This window comes from Asterias rubens, chromosome 13 (assembly GCF_902459465.1).
Source record: "Asterias rubens chromosome 13, eAstRub1.3, whole genome shotgun sequence".
Lineage (NCBI taxonomy): Eukaryota > Metazoa > Echinodermata > Asteroidea > Forcipulatida > Asteriidae > Asterias > Asterias rubens.
Window position 1 is genome coordinate 11,608,477 of NC_047074.1, and position 19,884 is coordinate 11,628,360.

Genomic DNA, 19,884 nt, shown 5'->3' on the forward strand with positions numbered 1-19,884 from the left:
GACTTTTTTTTCTTTTCTTTTTGCCAGATGTTGTGATAACATTTTTATTTTCCGCAGCTTCTTTGAATATTTCTTGCACGAAATTTAATAAGCTTAGTAATTACTTATTACATCAGTGTAGAGTCACCCAGCCATCATTTGGGAAATGTAATTTAAAACTATCTAATTATATCCCTGTACTGATGACGTCTTGTTTACCTCATTAGTTGTTGTTTGTGGGTAATGCTTTTTCGACAGTTGTGCAATGGTTGCCCGATTCTGCTGTAAATTGACGTCATCAGTACAGCAAGGGCCCAATTTCATAGAGCTGCTAAGCACACACAAAAATTGCTTAGCATGAACATTTCTTTCTTGACAAAAACAGGATTACCAACCAAATTTCCACGTGATTAACAAACGGAAATTGGGTCGGTAGTCCTGTTTTTATCAAGGAAGAAACTTCATGCTAAGCAATTTTTTGTGCTTAGCAGCTCTATGAAATTGGGCCAACTGCAGGTCTATTGAGAAATGTATATTGCGCTATGAGCCGTCTTGTTCCTTGAATCTTAATACGTTTTACGCGTGGATGCTCATTGCGGTAACCATACTATTTTTGTCTGCTTGCAATTGTAGATAGAGCAAAATGTACTTTAAACTTTAAGTCCAACTGACGGTTGGTGGTATTGCTCACTTACAGGCTAGAGAAAAATGCAGTCAGAATTACATCAGATTCTTCACCTCAACTGTGAATGTGGCCCTCTATGAGTTCTTTTGATATTTAAATCAGTTAGTTATTCCTTTGAAGGCATCACCAAGTGTGATCAACCATGACCATGGGTCCTATAGACCACCGTATGCTGGCTGGATCTGTTAGGTAGGATTTGAAACTTTGCATGGTGGAAATACGATATAGAAAGGTTTGCGGTAACACTGACCATCTCTAATGAGTTGGGGTGGTTCTGAAAAGAATTGTTGGTTTCAACTCGACGTTTCTATCAGATATGCTCTGATCGTCTTCATAAAAAGATCTGTTATCTTTCTCTCAGTTTACATCTTGCAGAAAGCAGCACCACTTCGCCGCACCGTGAAGAATGTGAAAGATGAGTATTCTAGCATGTTAACTTTAGCTTCCGATTCATCACTGTGGTGTTTCCATTTTGGCAGTAGTATACAGCTATATACATCACAGTGGCCTAGTCTTTACAGACACTCCCTACAAAAATAACTCGAATGAAGCGAAGTCATTAGTTGAGATATTTCTTGAATTTCCATATTATGCAAATGAACAAAATAAGTCAGGTCCCCTCTGAACAGGTGCGTTGAAAAGTCATTACGTCAAACGCGAGATTATCGAATGCGCGTACCGACTCTAAACTCGTCATGATTAGGCCGCGTCTTAATTAAGTCATGCTCGTCACCGAGTGTTGCTATTCAGCCAATGACCAAAGCCGTGGCCAAGTTACTAATACCTTCGGTGCGGCCTATAAGGTACAGTGTATGCTCTTATAGATTATCATGAAGTGAACATTGTACAATAATTAGTATTTAAATAATAATATAAACGTTTGTGAGGCCTATAATATAGTGATACCCAAAATAATGTTTTAATTTGTTGTCGTTGTAGAGGTGAAAACTAAAACTATAAAGTGAGTGATGAAGAGACATAATTATAGATACCCTAAACATGTTTTAATTTATTCTTTTTGTAAAAGTGAAAATTATATATTATAAAAGCGTGTGGATTTCGTTAAAACGAAACAACCTGCGGCCATACTGTACTTAAACCGATACGGCAGTTTACAAAGTAATCAGTGTTTATTTTTGTGAACTGTACTTATTTATTGCAAATATTTATATTTGTGTCAATTAAAACCAAGGCTTTAGATAGGAGAGTAGTGTAACCCGATATCGCACTGCACCATTGCACAACAAAAACACTGTCAAGACAACCCACTCCCATACCAGACACTTTTTCAAATAGGAAATTGCTTAAAGGTAACACCAACAAAAAATTACAACCACGAAATATGTTTTTGCTTATGTAGTAAGAAATTACTTAGTCGATAACCCTCTGAAAGCTCTTATTCTGTTCTATCGGTTGGGTATACAACCCACAAAATAATCCACTAACGAAATAATTTAAGGGACCATCAAAAATAACTTACCTCGAATTGACAAGAAGTGGCTGGTTTCGGACTGGGAGAATCACGGTGAAATCGATGGAATTAATTTCTAATTATTTTTTTTAGTTAAAAAAAAATAACAACTAATAATAATAATAATTGAAGTAAATTTCCACCCGAATGTATAGCGCCCTCTTGTGGTTTAATGTACCAAAAGACGATAATGAGTAATGGCTTCACGACGTAGTCGCTTTGTATGTCTCATTGTGCGGATGTTATCCAATTTCAGAAAACAGCAGCAGATGACGTGTTCTGTTAACAGGGCATCCAAAAGCAATTTCTTTTATTTTTTATAACCACTGTATTACCAAAGCAAAAAGCACACTGGCTGGTCAGCTTTTGGCTAAGCTTCGGAAAAGCTGCTGAGCAAAATAGTTTTGGTAATCAAATCAAATTATTGCGGAGCAGAAAAGGGTTACCATCCGAAATACTTTGTAATGTATTACTGGTTCCCTGCTTATCTCTGCTGTTCTCAATGCTTGATAATTGTCTTTATGATTTTTATAAAAATTGGCAAAACGCAAATCCATTAATTTTGGAATACACTCTCAAAACAGAACATTCAATGGCCAATTTCATATAACCTGTTTGCACAAAAAAATGTTAAGCACAGAATAGTATCGCTTGGCAGGAACTGGTTACCAGCCACAAGTACACTTTACAAGTTTGTATTGTTGTGGCTGGTGCCCCGTTAAGAAGCTAATATTAGCAAAGAATATGTCAGGCCGTATGTTTTAGCTTAGCGAATTAATTGTAAAATTGGGCCTAGATCATGTGTCTTTGGGTAGAAAGGGCCATTAAAGATTTTAGTTTTGAAAAAAGTATTATCTTTAGAATGGAATGGATGTCATTGTTTGTTATTCTACCTTCTTCAAAGACACACAGCAGCAGCCTGTTATGCTACCACACACTTAAACCATGCGCTAAGGTCGAGTGGCTCGTCATCAAGGGTAGCCTTTTGTCAAGGCCCTTTTGGTTTTGACAGCTTCCTCAACGCTTTGTAGATAGAGGCACATACGAGAGCTCACCAAGCCGCGACGGCTTGACAAAGGCTACACCAGGGGCAGCATAATAATGCAATCCATTGTGAACTTGCACACACGGCGCAATATCTTTACCAATACTTGGTGACAATTTTGTTCTGCACAATGGCTATGCCATAATATCATCATGTGTCTTTTACAATTATTGATCAAGACGTTGATTAAACGCCAGTTGTTATGAATACTATTACAATTTTAGTGCATTTTGTTCTTTATCGCAATAATAAAACTTCTTATATTATCCCAAAGCGTAACATTTAATTTGCGTGTTTGAATTTTGTTTGTTCTGGTTTTGACTTCTTCGTATCACGAAGGGGGAAATTTCCAACTGTTTTCTTCATGTTCTTTTGTTCCAGTAATTTGTATACGGTATCTTTAGGGGGACACCTAAGATTGAGATAAAAACGTTGTTTTTGCTTATGATGTGGTGGCTCCTTGATGAACGTCAAAAATAGAAGAAGTGACGTCAATTCGAAAATGGAAACTCGCGAGAAGCGGCTCAAATATCGAAAGTTCGTGTTTTCATTATTAATAATATATATAAAAAAAATAACGAATGTGACAATAGTGTATTTTTTGGCTTAAAATGACATTTCACTCCTTTCACTTCTAGAACTAAGATGATGCGCGAAACTACGAGAAAACCTTTTTTCTTTTTACCGGTTTTGGTTTCTGGCATACTTACACATGAATGGTGATCGTAAGCACAGAGTTTGGCGGTAAGCAGAACCATGAAATTGGGCCCCGGTGAAGTATGTCGATGGATAAACGACTGGTGTCATAGGGGTGTTAAACCAATCGAAAGTGGATTTTTTTTAGAAACTTTAAAGGAGAATGAGCGTGGAGGCGTCGGAGTCTCAAGTGAGTCACAGTCTGGTTTTGAAAAAAATCGTTGATCTCGCTTTAAGACCCTGATCACGTTTGTTAAATTGTCAAAAAAAATTCTAAACGAAAAAAACACCCTTGTTGTACAAATTAGTGTGCTGTTAGATTGTAATAAAAGGCTTCTGCTCAGAAGTATTTTATTACTTAGTGAGAAATAACCTCTTTCTCACAAACTTTTACTTCAGAGGGAGTCGTTTCTCACAATGTTTTATACTATCAACAGCTCTCCTTTACTCATTACCAAGTAGTTTGTTAATGCTTGTCTATATTTTGATTACCAAAAGTGTGCAGTGCCTTTAAATACGTAAAGAGATGATACTGAGTGAAGCCTCCTAAAGTGATATAGTTTGGGTGACAGTGCAAAGCAGTATTTTGAACAAGTCAAACGATATCGACCTTGAGTATATTATCTAGATTCAGATAGTGATTACAAAGAATCAGCTTCGTGCGGTTAAAGGGCACAGGACACCTTTGGCATCCTCAACGACCATAGTTTCATCTTTAGAACAAGGAGTCACAAATTACACAAATTGTGTACGGGTTCATACCATGGTGTAATTACCCCATCTTTAAAAAAGAAAAACAAAAGACAGCGAAAAGGATGCTTGCCAATGCGCTGCTAAGTTCTATTAAAAAACAACTATGGGTGCGTTCGTTTAGCTTCCCTGGGTCGACCCCGGTGTGTGGCGGGTTTTTTTTCTATGACGAACGTGGGTAATATTATTATCTGCACACGTTCGTCCAGGAAAAAGAAAACGCCACACAACGGGGTCGACCCAGGGAAGCTAAACGAACGCACCCATTAGCAAACTCGATAGTACCAGTTTATAAATCTCTTTTGTGAAAAAGAACACACCATTGATTTTTTTTCAGACACTGCGTTTTCTCAATACAATCACGGAAAAGGGATCCCTATGATACAATCGTGTGGAATGAGATGGCACTTTTTTCTTGTCACGCTGCGCAGCGTGCCTTGGTGATTTTTTGCTGAATCATTCTTCACTGCTGATGGTCAAACGTGTGCTATTGTATTGGCAGTCATCATCATCCTGTTCGGTTGCTTGTATAGACTTCATCATTACCGGACCGTAGTGGCAAAACTGGTCTGCACTGCACTTTGAACCCGAGGTATGTAGCCTACTACTTTCTGGTTGCACCGCACATGATGTTCCGACATCCCTCGGTGTTCCGACACTTCAATGTATTTTTCTAATCTTAAAGGCACTTTTGTTAATAATATTGTCAAAGACTAGCCTTCATAGTTGGTGTATCTCAAATATACATAAAATAACAAACCTGTGAAAATTTGAGCTCAATCAGTCATCGAATTTGCGAGATATGAATGAAAGAAAAAACACCCTTGTCACACGAAGGTGTGTGCGTTTAGATGGTTGATTTCGAGACCTCAAGTTCTAAATCTGAGGTCTTGAAATCCAATTCGTGGAAAATTACTTCTTTCTCGGAAACTATGGCACTTCAGAGGGTGCCGTTTCTCACAATGTTTTTTACCATCAACCTCTCCCTATTACTTGTCACCAAGAAAGTTGTTTATGCTAATAATTATTTTGAGTAATTACCAATAGTGTCCACTGCCTTTAACCACCAACCCCAACTCTCTAGCGAGTATAGATCATATGAGTTTGAGTTAGTCTGAACATGGTTGTCGTAATGTCGGAATATATATAGAGCAGTCGCCATCATTTTTGCATTGTCCAAAAAAAAAACGTAAACAAAATCACTAGCTAGGCCCTATTACATGGTTGCACTAATCCAGCCGTGCACATTGGAGCGGCGTTGTCATTCTTTCGCAACACTTTTAGCTATCTAATAAACAGCGTTGTTTACTGTGTATGTGCCGACACCATATGTATTAATTTTCCTTAATCTTAACCCTATAAACATATTTTGTAAATCATCAGTGGTTCTTCAGAACATGGCTTTCAGAACATAGAGATGTCGTAATTTAATAGAGCTGTCATCATTACTTTCATACTTTGCGTTGATAAATCGTAAACAAATGTTTACACTAATCCAGCCGTGCACAATGGCGCCAGTCAACCCTTTCTAAAAACCAGCCTTGTTTATTTTGTATGATTAAATGATAATGAGGAAAATGCAATGCCCATGCAATATCGTCTATAAATGCGCTCCTGACCACGCAACTGTAATCATGCACAACAACAGGGAGACACATCGTACAAACGTTGGGTCATGGTTAGACTTGGTTCCAAGTCTTTGATCGTGGCTTTTTAGTCGTCTTGCAGCTGATAGCTGCAGGGCGCGTGATAGCTAATAATGTGGGCCCACTTTTCGTAGCTGAGATGCAGAAGAATAACCGCGATCTAAGACTTGAAATAAAGTCTAGGTCATGGGTTGTGTTCAAAAATATTAAAACCCTACTACACATGCACTGAATTAGCCCTGGCGGCCTTAAACTTTCGTATTGTATTACACAGTATCTGTGTACAGAGAAAGGGTTCTATATAGGGCTAGCACTGAATGTACAATGTACTCTCAAGTCCATCCGGATATTTCCACAAAATTATTTGAGGATGGCGGGGAGGGGGTTGACCAAGTTCACACATTATACCATGATGATGGAAACCCGTGCCATGATACTTTGTGGTGGCGTGTGTGAACGAAGCAGTGTGTCGTATAAAATGTAGGGTCTTACAAATTATAACAGACACTTGCGAGACGACTTTGTTTTTCATGAGACGATGTAGGCCTTTTTTTCCCTAGCTGTCACGTCGTCAATACTTTGCGGTAACAGTTATGTTTATACAATAGCCTACAACACTAATTTTAAAGATGCTATCTCAGATGTTTGGCCCCAAACATTAAACAAATGATATTTTTTTGAGTGAATGGTATTTAAAGAGTATCGCCCGCTCTAACGAACACATAAGAATTGGTCATGTGATATATTGTCGGGATCCCGACAAAAACTAATTTTAAGCACTTTTTTTCACTGCTACTAATAATTGGCAGACTTTTCGAGCAATGGCTCAAATGAAAGCTTGTAACTTTCTCGACCTCCATCAAAATACCTCCATCAAATTTTGGGGGTCAAATCGGCCAAAAATCTGACACAGAATCTTTAATAGTTACAAGATTGAGTTTTGGCTTGTAACCTTATTCTGGTAAGCATACAACTTAGAGTGCGAAAAGCAAGCAAAACTTTGAAGTGTTTCAGTTTGATGTCACCTAATAATATTCCACAACTAGCCCCATTTATAGAAAACAACTGTTATGTGGGCTCCCATCCTTGTGCTTAAAGTACAAAACACTTTTCAATTCAATTGAACAATGAGTTGAGATAAAACACAACACAAACTATCACGAAGCAGGGTTATCATTAACATGACAACGGGTAAGCAAAAAAAAAAAAAAAAAAGCCTAATGAATGTGGACTTCCTTTGGTGAGATTTGGTTACATGACATTGCAAACAGTCCTCAATTGAATCGACTCCAGGATCAAAGCACTCCATTAAAACTGACATTTCCAAAAAACAAATAGTGTTTTCCCAAAACTTAATCTGCTTATACATGTTTTGATAGAAGTATGCCTGATCACTGCGGGGAAACACCACAAAAGTATAATGCTCCTTTAAATTTCACTTCTGTTACAAATCATTTATGTTTTGAAGGACAATAACATTTCATACAGAAATATTTCAAGTGATGTTTTCTACTGTCACCATCATTAAACCGTGTAAGTTTTGTGTAAATCTGTGATCTTCATGATTTTGTTTTCCTTAAATAATATAAATTTCAACAGTGGTGTATGGTATCCCTTTCTATATAGAACTGCAATCACGATGGGGGGTTCGAGCAGCGTGGAACTGCAGACCAAACGTGTCGTCATCATCGGCGGTGGCTACGGTGGTGTCGCTGTGGCCAATAAACTCCTCGGGAAATGTCAGCTGACTTTAATTGACCCAAAGGAGGCTTTGCATCACTGCATAGCAGCTCTGAGAGCCTGCACTGAAGACGGTAAGAGAATGGGTATTTTTTTCTAACAGGGGGGGGGGTCACAATATGAAGCGCCACCAAGAGACTGTTACAGAAAGAAGACAGTCTAAAACTGTGTCCGGAAATGTAATTCGAGTGCTTGCATAACAAGAGCCTACTAGTACATGAATTGCACTTGGCGTCAATCGCCACCATCATTGAGTAAACGTGCACGCAAGAAAGCTTATCATTGGCTGAGAGTTCTCGCAGCGTGTACACGTGTGATCTTTTCCCATTATATTTGACATCAAAGATACCGGGCAATGACGTCATTCACAATCCATTGTGGCTCTAAAAACAAAAGTGTTTTCTTTCGAATTTCGGAATATTTGGCGAATATTTGAATAGCAGATTCATCTCTTGATCCAACTTCACATGCACGGGACCTGGGTGTCATCATCGATGATCAACTCACCATGGCAAAGCATGTCAGTAATTTGTGCCGAGCATCTTCTTTTGGTTTGCACAAAATCGGAAAAATCAGACAATATCTTGACCAATCGACAACGGAAAGATTGATTCATGCTTTTGTGATGAGTCGCATTGACAATAATAACAGCCTCTTATACGGATTACCAGAATGTCAACTTCATAAACTCCAACGCGTTCAAAATTCAGCAGCCAGACTCATCACTAGAACCCGATCACTTGAACCCATCACTCCGATCCTTCGCAATCTCCACTGGCTACCAGTTAAATCACGGATAGTTTTCAAACTCCTAACACTCACCTACAAATGCAAAAACGGATCAGCACCAGACTATCTTCAGGATTTAATTCAACACTACCACCCTCCGCGAAAACTTCGTTCCAGTTCAAAAGGTCTTCTCATAGCAGCTCCAGTTCACACGAAGTTCTACGGTCAACGTTCCTTCCAATATGCTTCACCTAGACTATGGAATTCTCTTCCCAACAATCTCAAAGACTGTGCCACACTAGAACAATTTAAATCACGACTTAAAACCCATCTCTTCAATCACAGAAGCGCTTAGAGACTTTATTTTGTATTATGCGCTATATAAGAACTGTTTATTATTATTATTATTATTATTATTATTATTATTATTATTATTATTATTATTATTATTATTATTATTATTATTATTATTATTATTATTATTATTATTATTATTATTATTATTATTATTATTATTATTATTATTATTATTATTATTATTATTATTATTATTATTATTATTATTATTATTATTATTATTATTATTATTATTATTATTATTATTATTATTATTATTATTATTATTATTATTATTATGACTTTGAGAGGGGAGACAATGTAGAAATTGATCATGTCTTTCCTTCATTTGATACTGAAGGTCTCTCTGAGAAGACGTTTATCCCATACGAGCCAACGTTCGGCGAGAGTTTCAAACGCGGAACAGTTGTGTCGATCGACGTTAAGTCGAAAAAGGTTCTTTTATCCGGAGGCGAGTCGATTTTCTACGATTATCTCATCATAGCAACGGGGAGCCAGGGACCGTTTCCCGGTAACGTAGAGGGCGGAGAGGACACCGATGTATACGTAGCGCAGTATATAGCCATGTTGCAGAAGGTAGGATAACAATATAGCGATAAAGGTATATCCCTTCGCCGTACAAGTTTTAATTGGGTGTGTTGCTTTACTTGGAAGGTAATTTTTTTTTATTGCAAGTACCGAAAATATTGCACTGAGCCGACGAATTAATGCTGTTTTGGGCTGTTTTTTGGGGCACATAACCTTTACGAATTAAATTTTGAAAAACGTACCTTTCGTTTTTACTTTCACAGGTCAAGTCGGCCAGCGAGATTGTAGTCATCGGTGGTGGGGCCGTAGGGCTTGAGATGGCGGGTGAGATTGCCACCGACTTCCCCCATAAGTCAGTAACAGTCGTTCACTCCAGAGACTACCTCGTGGAGGGCGTTGAGCTGAGGCCTAAATTCAGAGAAGGGGTCAGGAAACAACTTGCAGCTAAGGGAGTTAAACTAGTACTCGGTATAATTAATGAAAAGTTTGTGAAAATTAATTACATTTACAACATACTGTACATTGTGGATTAAAGGCACTGTATGGACGCAATAGGAGACTTTCCAACGCTAGGCGGCAGCAGACATACCGGGTAAATTCCCATTGTTTACGTAGTTCTGAACATGCGCATAATTCTGAGAACAATTGATTTACCCGGTAAGTCTGCTGCCCTCTATCGTCCCAGAAAGTCTCCCATTGGTTATTGTCAAAGACCAGCACTAATTATGCATACAATAACAACTCTGACATAAAATGTCTACTCATTTGGTCATCAAAGTTGCAAGAGAATACTGAAAGAAATGCCCACGTTGCACAAACTTGTTGTGCTTTCAGATGCCGAATAAAAGGCTTCAGGTCTGAAGTCTTTTAATATTATTTTGAGTTACATAACTTATTCTCAAAAACTACGTTTCTTCCAGAGGGAACCGTTTACCACAATGTTGTATACTATTGACAGATCCCCATGGCTTGTAATATAATTCAAGTTATAATGCTAACAATGATTATTTTGAGTAATTACCAAACTTTATAAGCAGAAACTATGCATACAAGTGCTCTTTATAACCGCCATATCTCAAAATCTGTCTATAAAAACTGTATTTGGGCCAATAGTTTTTTTATTTTTTTGTGCAGGCGAGAAAGTTACTAATATAGACGACATCCCCAGGGATGGATCTTCCAAATGTACGTTAAAGACCAACAAAGGGACTGAGATCGAGGCTGACCTTGCCATCGTATGCATCGGGCAGCCATGCAACTCATCCGCGTACGCAACATCACTTGGTATGACAACCCATTCGTCGTATATGGTTCTCCATTTATTTATTTCTTATCTTTCTTTCTGTCTATAGTGCAACCTTCGTGGTTGAGGATAATCAAAGTGCCAGACACACCGGGGCGAACCCCTTATTTCTTTTCGATAAGTGAATGTGCATGTACTAGGATATTTTACCTGCATTGATAGTTTTTAAAACGACACACGGGACCATACGTCTTTATGTCCCACCCTAACACTTAACATTTTGCTCCGTCCTGAGGACGGAGCAAAGGTTAAGTGTTAGCTTAATAAGGACACAAGTGTCATGGCTGGGACTGGAACCCAATGATCAGAAACAAACAGTTCCCACGACGGCAAGAACATCAATAGTAAAGGCCCGGTCGCACAGGTCTCGATAACGAGAACGAAAACGAGAACGAAACCGAGAACGTTGAAAATGCACGTGGTCGATTGGGTGAGTAACCGCGGGCAGCAATTCTACCAATAGAATGCGATTTATTTGCGTCGTTATCGTTGTCGTCATATTGCTGCAGTGTGACTCGGCCTTTAGAGGTTATTATTTATAGACACCAAACAAGGCCTATACTTATTTAAAACTTGTGGATGCTTGTATTATTCCAGAAACCAATACGACGGAGCGTGGGTATCTCAGGGTCAATGATCACCTTCAGGTTGAAGGGTTTACAGACGTCTTCGCTCTCGGGGACTGTTCCGAGTCTGGCTCACCCAAAATGGCATATGTGGCCGGTCAACAAGGAGAATTGGTTGCTGCTAACATTTTGTCAATTGCCGGGGGAAAACGGCTTAAGAAATGGAAAAAGCGTAAGTAATCTTCCTCAGCAGACCGAACTTTATAAACACTCCTCTGTATTTTAACCCTCATGTGGCGTAAGGACCCAAGTCGAACTTTCGTCGAGTCCTTCGTCGCGTCGAATTACTCCACTGAAAAACTGCATCTAAATCGGAGCTTTATTTCACCGCTTTGTTGTGCGCCCTCACTCGCCAGGAAAGTGCCAATTAACCGCGACCCAAGTCACTGGATTGCCATTAGAGGGCGCATGTTAAAAAAAGCTCATCTGCCGCTCGGCCGTCACATGGCAAAACAATGCAACTCGAAAATGAGCATTTTAAGAAAAAGTGCTTCAAAGATTCATCGTTTGCCATTTTTTAATGTATTTCTCTATTCAACTAAAACTGTTACAGAATATTTGTGAGTTGTTGACATATCAGCCAGTAAAAAATTGGTTGAAAAGAACAAATGGTTTTGTTGTTATTAATATTTAAGCGAAGTTACATTGTTTTACCAAACAAATTGTCTAATTTGCCACTTTTGTTATTTCATTGACAATAATGCAACTTATGTTACTAATATTAAATAATGTATTTTTATGGCAAAACAATGCATCAAACATTAATTTAAAAATCATTAGTAATGTTCTTCCCGAAATTTCATGGCAAAACAAAGTATCTTATCTTACTTCCCATAAATTGTCCGCTTTCCCAAAATATTTCCTACCAAAACAATGTAAACGATTTTCAAGGTTTAACACAAACGTCAATCTATGGCAGAACAACGTATCTAATTGTACGATCCTATTAAACTGTGTAAAACAATTTATTTTAAACAATTGTATCACAAGTATTTATCAACCAAAAACGTTGATTGTCAAAATATGAATATCCCTTTTAGGAAGAAACATGCGGCGAAGAAGTAATTTTCGATTGATTCAAATGTAATTTTTGTTTATTATGACTTTACAAATTTGGTCAACATTATTCACATTTATGAACTTTATCGAACAACAACACATCAATAAATACAACTCAACTTACAATATGTAAGTATGAAAACATCACTAAGGCAGTTTTGATCTCATTAATCAACCGAAACAAGAAATCTTGTTTTCGAACTGGTTTGAATCTACTATTTTTTTTTTTTTTTTTTTAATAAGTGATTTGGGGAACTGGGGAGAAACATAAATTTAGTTTCCGGCTCATAACGGTGAGGTTTTAAAGAGTATTTTAAGGATTTTGTAAAAACAAAATTCATGTTTTGCGGTACAAATTTCTAATTAGCTGTTCCGACCTACCGTCGGAACAGGTGTTGTTTTCGTCGAGATTTTTATTATTTTTATTATTATTATTCTTTGTTTCTGCCTAAAACCCCATAGCGTTTGTACAGCGTTTTTGTTCAGGCCCCTACTCCTAAAGTATGAGGATAAAATAGTTAAATCATATATCAAATTGAAGCTTAGAACACAAGCTTTACTCTAACAAAAAAGTGTTAAAATTCTTAATTAATTAACCACGTGGTCTTCATTTGAATTTTTAATTTGTAAACTTGATGCAGTCACTTTCATGTTATTGTGAAACATTCTCTTTGGTAATACAACACAGTATGTACCTCAATGAGTTGTTGACTTCTTGAGAGGAGTCTATACTATTTTGTTTCCTACCCGCGTTCTGGACACATTACTCTGTACACGCACAAAGTACGGAGGTTTGGGATTTTCGTTAGAACGTGCGTTAAATTTGTCCTTGTTTTTCTAACCGCGTTCTGGACCAATTACTCTGTGCATGGGTTTTCGTTAAAACGAACGTGCGTAATTAGATAGGGGTTTTTGACGACATCGACGTCGTCGTCAAAAACCCCCTTAAGGCATCTAATACTACATTTCAACCCTACTTAATAGTTATAGGCGTTAGCAGTTCATATTTAGTGACAATGGTAGCAAAATCATGAAACGAGAATTATTTCGCCGGATCATAATCCCCTCTGTTGATGCACATAATGTAAAAACCCACCATTTTTACATCGTGCCCTTCTAGCCTAGTGGTCATCAGTCGCGAACACACATCTGACAAATGCGAGTTCGAATCTCCGTCCGATATCAATATTTTTTTTTCCCCCAAAGCTAAAAATATATTTCTTTTTGTAATATTTAAGTTTGATTCTTATCTTTATATCGATAGTGTTGCCTTTTCTTTTTCTCAAATGTTAGCCCAACAAAACCTGTGTGCATGCATGACACGATGATGTTTAAAAACACAGTAAGCGAAAAATGGTGACCATAAGCGCAGAGTTTTGTGGTTAAGAGTTCTGTGAAATCAACTTTTACTAGATCAAACATCAAACCACCGACCCCCCAAAAAATTAAAAATCGTAATTAATTAACCACGTGACCCATATTTGCATATTTAATTGTACAAGGGGACAAAGTTGTTGGAACTTCCTGTTGATGCTGACATCATGAGAACATCAGCATTAGTATTGGAATTGCACTACCTATTGAACCACTTGGAGTGTTCAAGGAGTCCAACACGTCAGTCTAGAGTCCAACTCTGATTGTAAAAATCAATTCAGGCATCATCTTCAATTTAATTTTATGCAACAAGCAAACTTATAAATTTTCTGGTTTTATTTCAAAGGGTAACATAAATGGCTGTTAGCGAACGGTTTCCAACAAAAACTTCACGGTGTACGTGCACAATACTCTTACTGGCCTCAAGCATTTACCTCTAGATAATAAATCAAGCATTCAGTTCAAAATGATAAAAGTTTGTTATTGCCACATTATTCAGCGAACCATGAATCATACACAGCTACTATTCACAAGAAAATCTATGTGTGGAGGGTAACAGACAGCACACAATGGAACCGGAGTTTAACAATGACAATACCAAAAGTGCAATCGTCAGCCCTTGGAGTTTATTATACATGGTGCTGATGGTGATCAAAAGGATAAAAGTATGTTATCGCCACATTATTCAGCGAACCATGAATCATACACAGCTACTATTCACAAGAAAATCTATGTGTGGAGGGTAACAGACAGCACACAATGGAACCGGAGTTTAACAATGACAATACCAAAAGTTCAATCGTCAGCCCTTGAAGTTTATTATACATGGGGCTGATGGTGATCAAAAGGATAAAAGTCTGCTGTTGATACAACCGCCCACTTGTATTCAACGTACCATGAATTACGGACCATATGCACAAAATAAAATATTCAAAAGAATATCCATAAAATAGATTTCTCTGGTGTATAAACTGATGTCCCAGCCATGGGATTTTCGTGTGTTTTTGCTGGATTCCTCGCTCCCCAACCAAAGTGACTACAAAACGTCTCTAATGGATAACAATGGTATATTCCGACATGTTTTTTTCCCAGCAAGAGTTGCGGGGCCCATTTTCTCTAGTATTTATTTTTATCACACAACTAGTGTTCCCTTTTATGTTTTATTATGATGTTGGGTATTTTGTTTATCTGTTTCATTTAAATATATGGTTAAGTTTTATTTTACGCTAACTGTTTTTGTGTTTGTTCTTCCTGTAATTTTGAATTGTTTTGCCGCTACATAAGATTACACCCACTAAATAGAATTGCTTACATTGCTTTCTTCGTTAGAAAAAAAAGGGGGGGGGGGTCCGTACTCGTTAAGGTTTGCTTTTTATGGGCCCCTACATGTGATTTGCATTGATTTTTTGTTTTTGTTTTCTAGTATTGTACGATTGCATTTGCTTGTAATAAATTATTTATTACCTTCTGTGTAGACTAAGCAAGTCTCGCGCGTATTTAAACTTGCGAGACCATTATGTTCCAAACCCATGACCCCAAGTTGACCTCTACTTCCGGGTCAACCAGAAGTGGCACCATATCTCAAGAACTACACAACCGATTTTCTAATTTTTTTCAGTTACAGACTCCTTGGGCGTTAGAGATTAGCCTTAGGTTACCGTGACCCCATGAAGTGGCACCGTAACTCAAGACACTGTACAGTATTTTTCAAACTTTTTTTCAGTTATAGACTCCTTGGTAATTTTAACACATAATCAAAGCAAAAGAACACAGAACAGCTTTGTGTTTGTTCACAAACACCTGATGTCTAGTTATTTTGATTAGTGTATTGAACTTGCACCATACAAAACAATAAACTTACACCTACAAAACAGTAAACTTACACCTACAAAACAGTAAACTTACACCTACAAAACAGTAAACTTACACCTACACAACAGTAAACTTACAGTACCTACAAAACAGTAAACTTACACCTACAAAACAGTAAACTTACACCTACAAAAAATGTGTACATGTAGATGTATGGCAATTCACAGCTTGAGTTAATGACATTACAATTCATAACATTAGTGACTGGGTTCGAAGAATGCCTATGTCTAGTACAGCATGAGCAGTTCATGCTCATTAAAACTTACTGTTTTTGTAATGGTTTCTATTTTCTCATTCATTTTAGTTGAACTAAAAGGCTACATGTTGTTGCAGTTGGTGCTGTAGCATTGCGCATAGCATGCTGTTAGATGGTCTAGATCTAGCCATGAGATCATACTGTCATGCACATACCACCATATCTGGCAACACAAAACACTGCTTCACATGTATTACATTGTACGAGTCCTTTACACATTAAAAGATAGGGAGTAATGAAGCATCTTGTAGATACATTGTTTTGCCATGTAAACAGTCTAACATAGAATGAAACATTTCTGAATTTCTTTGTTGGCAAAAACGGTGTATCATACAGATAAGGCGTTCTGCCATGTGAACACTACCGTAGTGGTAAACATTTACTAAACCCAAAACACTACATCATAATGAAAGCCTCTTCTACCAGATAAACACTGACGTGCTGAACACATAGCTACAGTCAAGCAGAAGACTGCTTCTTATAAATGGACCATTTTGCCATAAAATAAAGTGCAGAACAAAGTATCTAAGTCAACATAATGCGTTTTGCCATACCAAAACACACAAAAAGGCAAAAAGACCACAATTTGTATAGTTGTATCTTGATAATGGAGCCACGTGCGAAAACGAGACCGGGCTATACGAAAAGAGCGCCCCCAACTTACCCAGCAGACAACTGTTTTTCTCAAAAACACCACAAAATTAGTTGCACTGTTTTGCCATAAGACGGCCGCGCGGCTATTGACTCGACAAGCACGAGACCCGACTTGAACCAAGTCTAAGAAATGTGCTCTCTTTGCCTCCCACGATCGAAGAAATTCACAGATAATTATTAGAGCCCTCTCCCAAATTATGTTTTTGCTCTTATGTTCGCTAAAATGCAAAATCAAGGCCTGAAGTTTGTTATTGTTAGCCATCGGAAAACAGACAAATTAAAGATGCTATGTCAGATTATTGGCCCCAAACATTGAAAAAAAATAGATTTTTTTGAGTGAATGGTATTTCAAAGAGTATCACCCGCTCTAACGAAAAAAAAGTTAAACTTTTAATGGTCAGGAACCATGACAAAAATTTAAAACGTTTCTTATAAAACACATAAGAATTGGTCACGTGATATATTGTCGGGATCCCGACAAAAACTAATTTTGAGCACTTTATTTCACTGCTACTTTTGGCGGACTTTTTCGAGCAATTGCTCAAATAGAAAGCTTGTAACTTCCTCGACCCCCATCAAAATACCTATTGAATTTTAAATCCAAATTTTGGGGTCAAATCGGCCAAAAATCTGACATAGCATCTTTAATTGTGCGACAAGGGTGTGTTTTCTTTTATTATTCACTTGCAACTTTGATGACCAGAAAATATTCTCGCTTAGTGTCTCCCAACATATGATTACAATAACAAACGTCGAATTTAGGAGAGAATAATGGAAGAAAAACACCCTTGTCACACAAGTTGTGTGCTGTCCGATGCCTCGACCTCAGCCTAGGTCTCGAAGTAAATTCAGAAATTTTAGTTTTAAAAAATATACTTCTTTCTCAAAAACTACGGTACTTCAAAGGGAGCCGTTTCTCACAAAGATTTTATACTATTAACAGCTCTCCATTGCTCATTACCAAGAAGGTTGTTATGCCAACAATTATTTTGTGTAATTACCAATAGTGTACATTGCCTATAAGGGAACTTAATTTATTTTTTTTCATTTTTTTTCTCTCCTCTTACACAGCCGGACCGATGATGGTCCTGCCGATTGGGCGAGACGGTGGTATGTTCCAAGCAGGGCCAGTTGTCTTAGGATCTTTCTTCGCCAGAAAGATCAAGAGCGAACATCTTTTTCTTCCGAAGTTTTGGGGCGAGATGAAACAAAAATTTCCCAAGTAGACCTTTCACTGAACATTTAAGGCAGTGGACACTATTGGTAATTGTCAAAGACTAGCCTTCACAGTTGGTGTATCTCAACATAAGCATAAAATAACAAACCTGTGAAAATTTGAGCTCAATCGGTCATCGAACTTGCGTGAACATCATGAAAGAAAAAAACACCCTTGTCACACGAAGTTGTGTGCATTTAGATGATTGATTTCGAGACCTCAAGTTCTAAATCTGAGGTCTCGAAATCAAATTCGTGGAAAATTACGTCTTTCTCTAAAACTATGGCACTTCAGAGGAAGCCGTTTCTCACAATGTTTTATACTACCAACCTCTCCCCATTACTCGTCACCAAGTAAGGTTTTATCATAGAGCTATATTATATTGACTAGAGCGCTAACTTGCTCTGCGTTTTGAAGCCACCCTGGGCGCAGACATGTTTGGTGTGTTGCGTGAATTCGGAATTTTAAGAGAACACACATTGCCGCGATTATTTTACATTCTGCGTGTGCGTATACGTACGCAACTGTCCACTCGCGTACGTCCGCGCTACGAAAACAGTAACTTCGACTTGGTTGCCGTACTAAAAAAAAGGTAAACGCGCCTTTTAATCATGACGCACATGACGCTCGCAGTTTGTGCGCTTATCAGCAGATTGTTCGTTCACATTTACTGCATTTTTTGCTTCGATGGCACATAACAAAGAACAGACGCACGATCATGCAAATAGCCGTACAATTGCCGTACAAAATTTCAAGCTATTGTATTGGTTTGTACATAAACATGGATGCGCCCACACGGCTTCAAAACCTTAGTGCGTGTATAACGGGGTGTTAGCGCTCTAGTCAATATATACAGCTCTATGGGTTTTATGCCAACAAGTATTTTGAGTAATTACCAATAGTGTCCACTGCCTTTAAGTGTGAGCCTGTATGTTTTTAATTGAAGGGTTAGCTGAAAGAGAGTGCTGGAAAAAAAAAAAAAAAATCGTTTTTTATTGCGAGTGTCAGGCATTCTTATGCTGTAAAATATAAATAGTTTCATGTTGTTAAACGAATATTTTTGTTATCACATTAAAATGGGAGACTTTAGAACGCTAGATGGCAGCAGACTTACCAGGTACATTTCCATTGTTTACGTAGTTCTGAGCATGCGTACATTGCCGAGAACAATGGATTTTACCTGGTAAGTCTGCTGCCACCAAGCGTCCCAAAAGTGTCCCATTGGTGCACGGTGTAAATAAATTGAGTCCTATTGACCCCCCCTAATTTTTAACTTAGCCCTCCTACTGTCTGACCAGTCAATAATGTGGTTTTAAACTATGGATTAATTATAATGCCAGCCTGCATTGTGATATCATGTGGCGAATGTAAAATACTAACTCATAGAGAAAGGACCGCATTGGTCCTTTCTCTATGGTATAGTCCACGTATTGAAGAGTTTGCGGTAACACCATGTAATAACAATCTCTAAATGAGTTGGGGTGGTTCTGAAAAGAACCGTAGGATTAACTCGACGTTTCGATCAGTATGTTCTGATCGTCTTCGAAGACGATCAGAGCATACTGATCGAAACGTCGAGTTGTTTCGATCAGTATGCTCTGATCGTCTTCGAAGACGATCAGAGCATACTGATCGAAACGTCGAGTTAATCCAACGGTTCTTTTCAGAACCACCCCAACTCATTTAGAGATTGTTATTACATGGTGTTACCACAAACTCTTCTATTACTTAAACATTTTTTTTTTTTTACTCGGCCTTTATTGCATCTTTACTGTTTGGTCAATCATCAAGTATAGGATAATGCCCGAGGTGCGCGCCATTCGGAGGTAAGAATGGCCCGAGCGCGACTTAACCCACACCTGGGACGTCATGCTATTGTTAAAATCGCTCCACTATTT

The 19,884-nt window shown here is 37.9% G+C and overlaps 1 protein-coding gene across 1 annotated transcript; it reads left to right on the forward strand.

The window, feature by feature from the left end:
* Nucleotides 1-4,863: 4,863 nt before the first annotated feature.
* On the forward strand, nucleotides 4,864-18,081 carry LOC117298427 (apoptosis-inducing factor 2-like). Its single transcript, XM_033781685.1, has 7 exons — nucleotides 4,864-5,218; nucleotides 7,899-8,086; nucleotides 9,439-9,674; nucleotides 9,890-10,094; nucleotides 10,761-10,910; nucleotides 11,527-11,727; nucleotides 17,842-18,081. The coding sequence occupies exons 2-7, from the start codon at nucleotides 7,912-7,914 to the stop codon at nucleotides 17,994-17,996; spliced, it is 1,122 nt and encodes a 373-aa protein (XP_033637576.1). The 5' UTR covers nucleotides 4,864-5,218; nucleotides 7,899-7,911; the 3' UTR covers nucleotides 17,997-18,081.
* Nucleotides 18,082-19,884: the final 1,803 nt, after the last annotated feature.

What these genes read in the sequence shown, in the direction of transcription:
- LOC117298427 (XM_033781685.1), top strand. Translation starts at nt 7,912, where the DNA reads ATGGGGGGTTCGAGCAGCGTGGAACTGCAGACCAAACGTGTCGTCATC. An exon ending in CGCGTACGCAACATCACTTG is followed by an intron (nt 10,911 to 11,526) that starts GTATGACAACCC and finishes GTATTATTCCAG; the next exon opens with AAACCAATACGACGGAGCGT. An exon ending in GCTTAAGAAATGGAAAAAGC is followed by an intron (nt 11,728 to 17,841) that starts GTAAGTAATCTT and finishes CCTCTTACACAG; the next exon opens with CCGGACCGATGATGGTCCTG.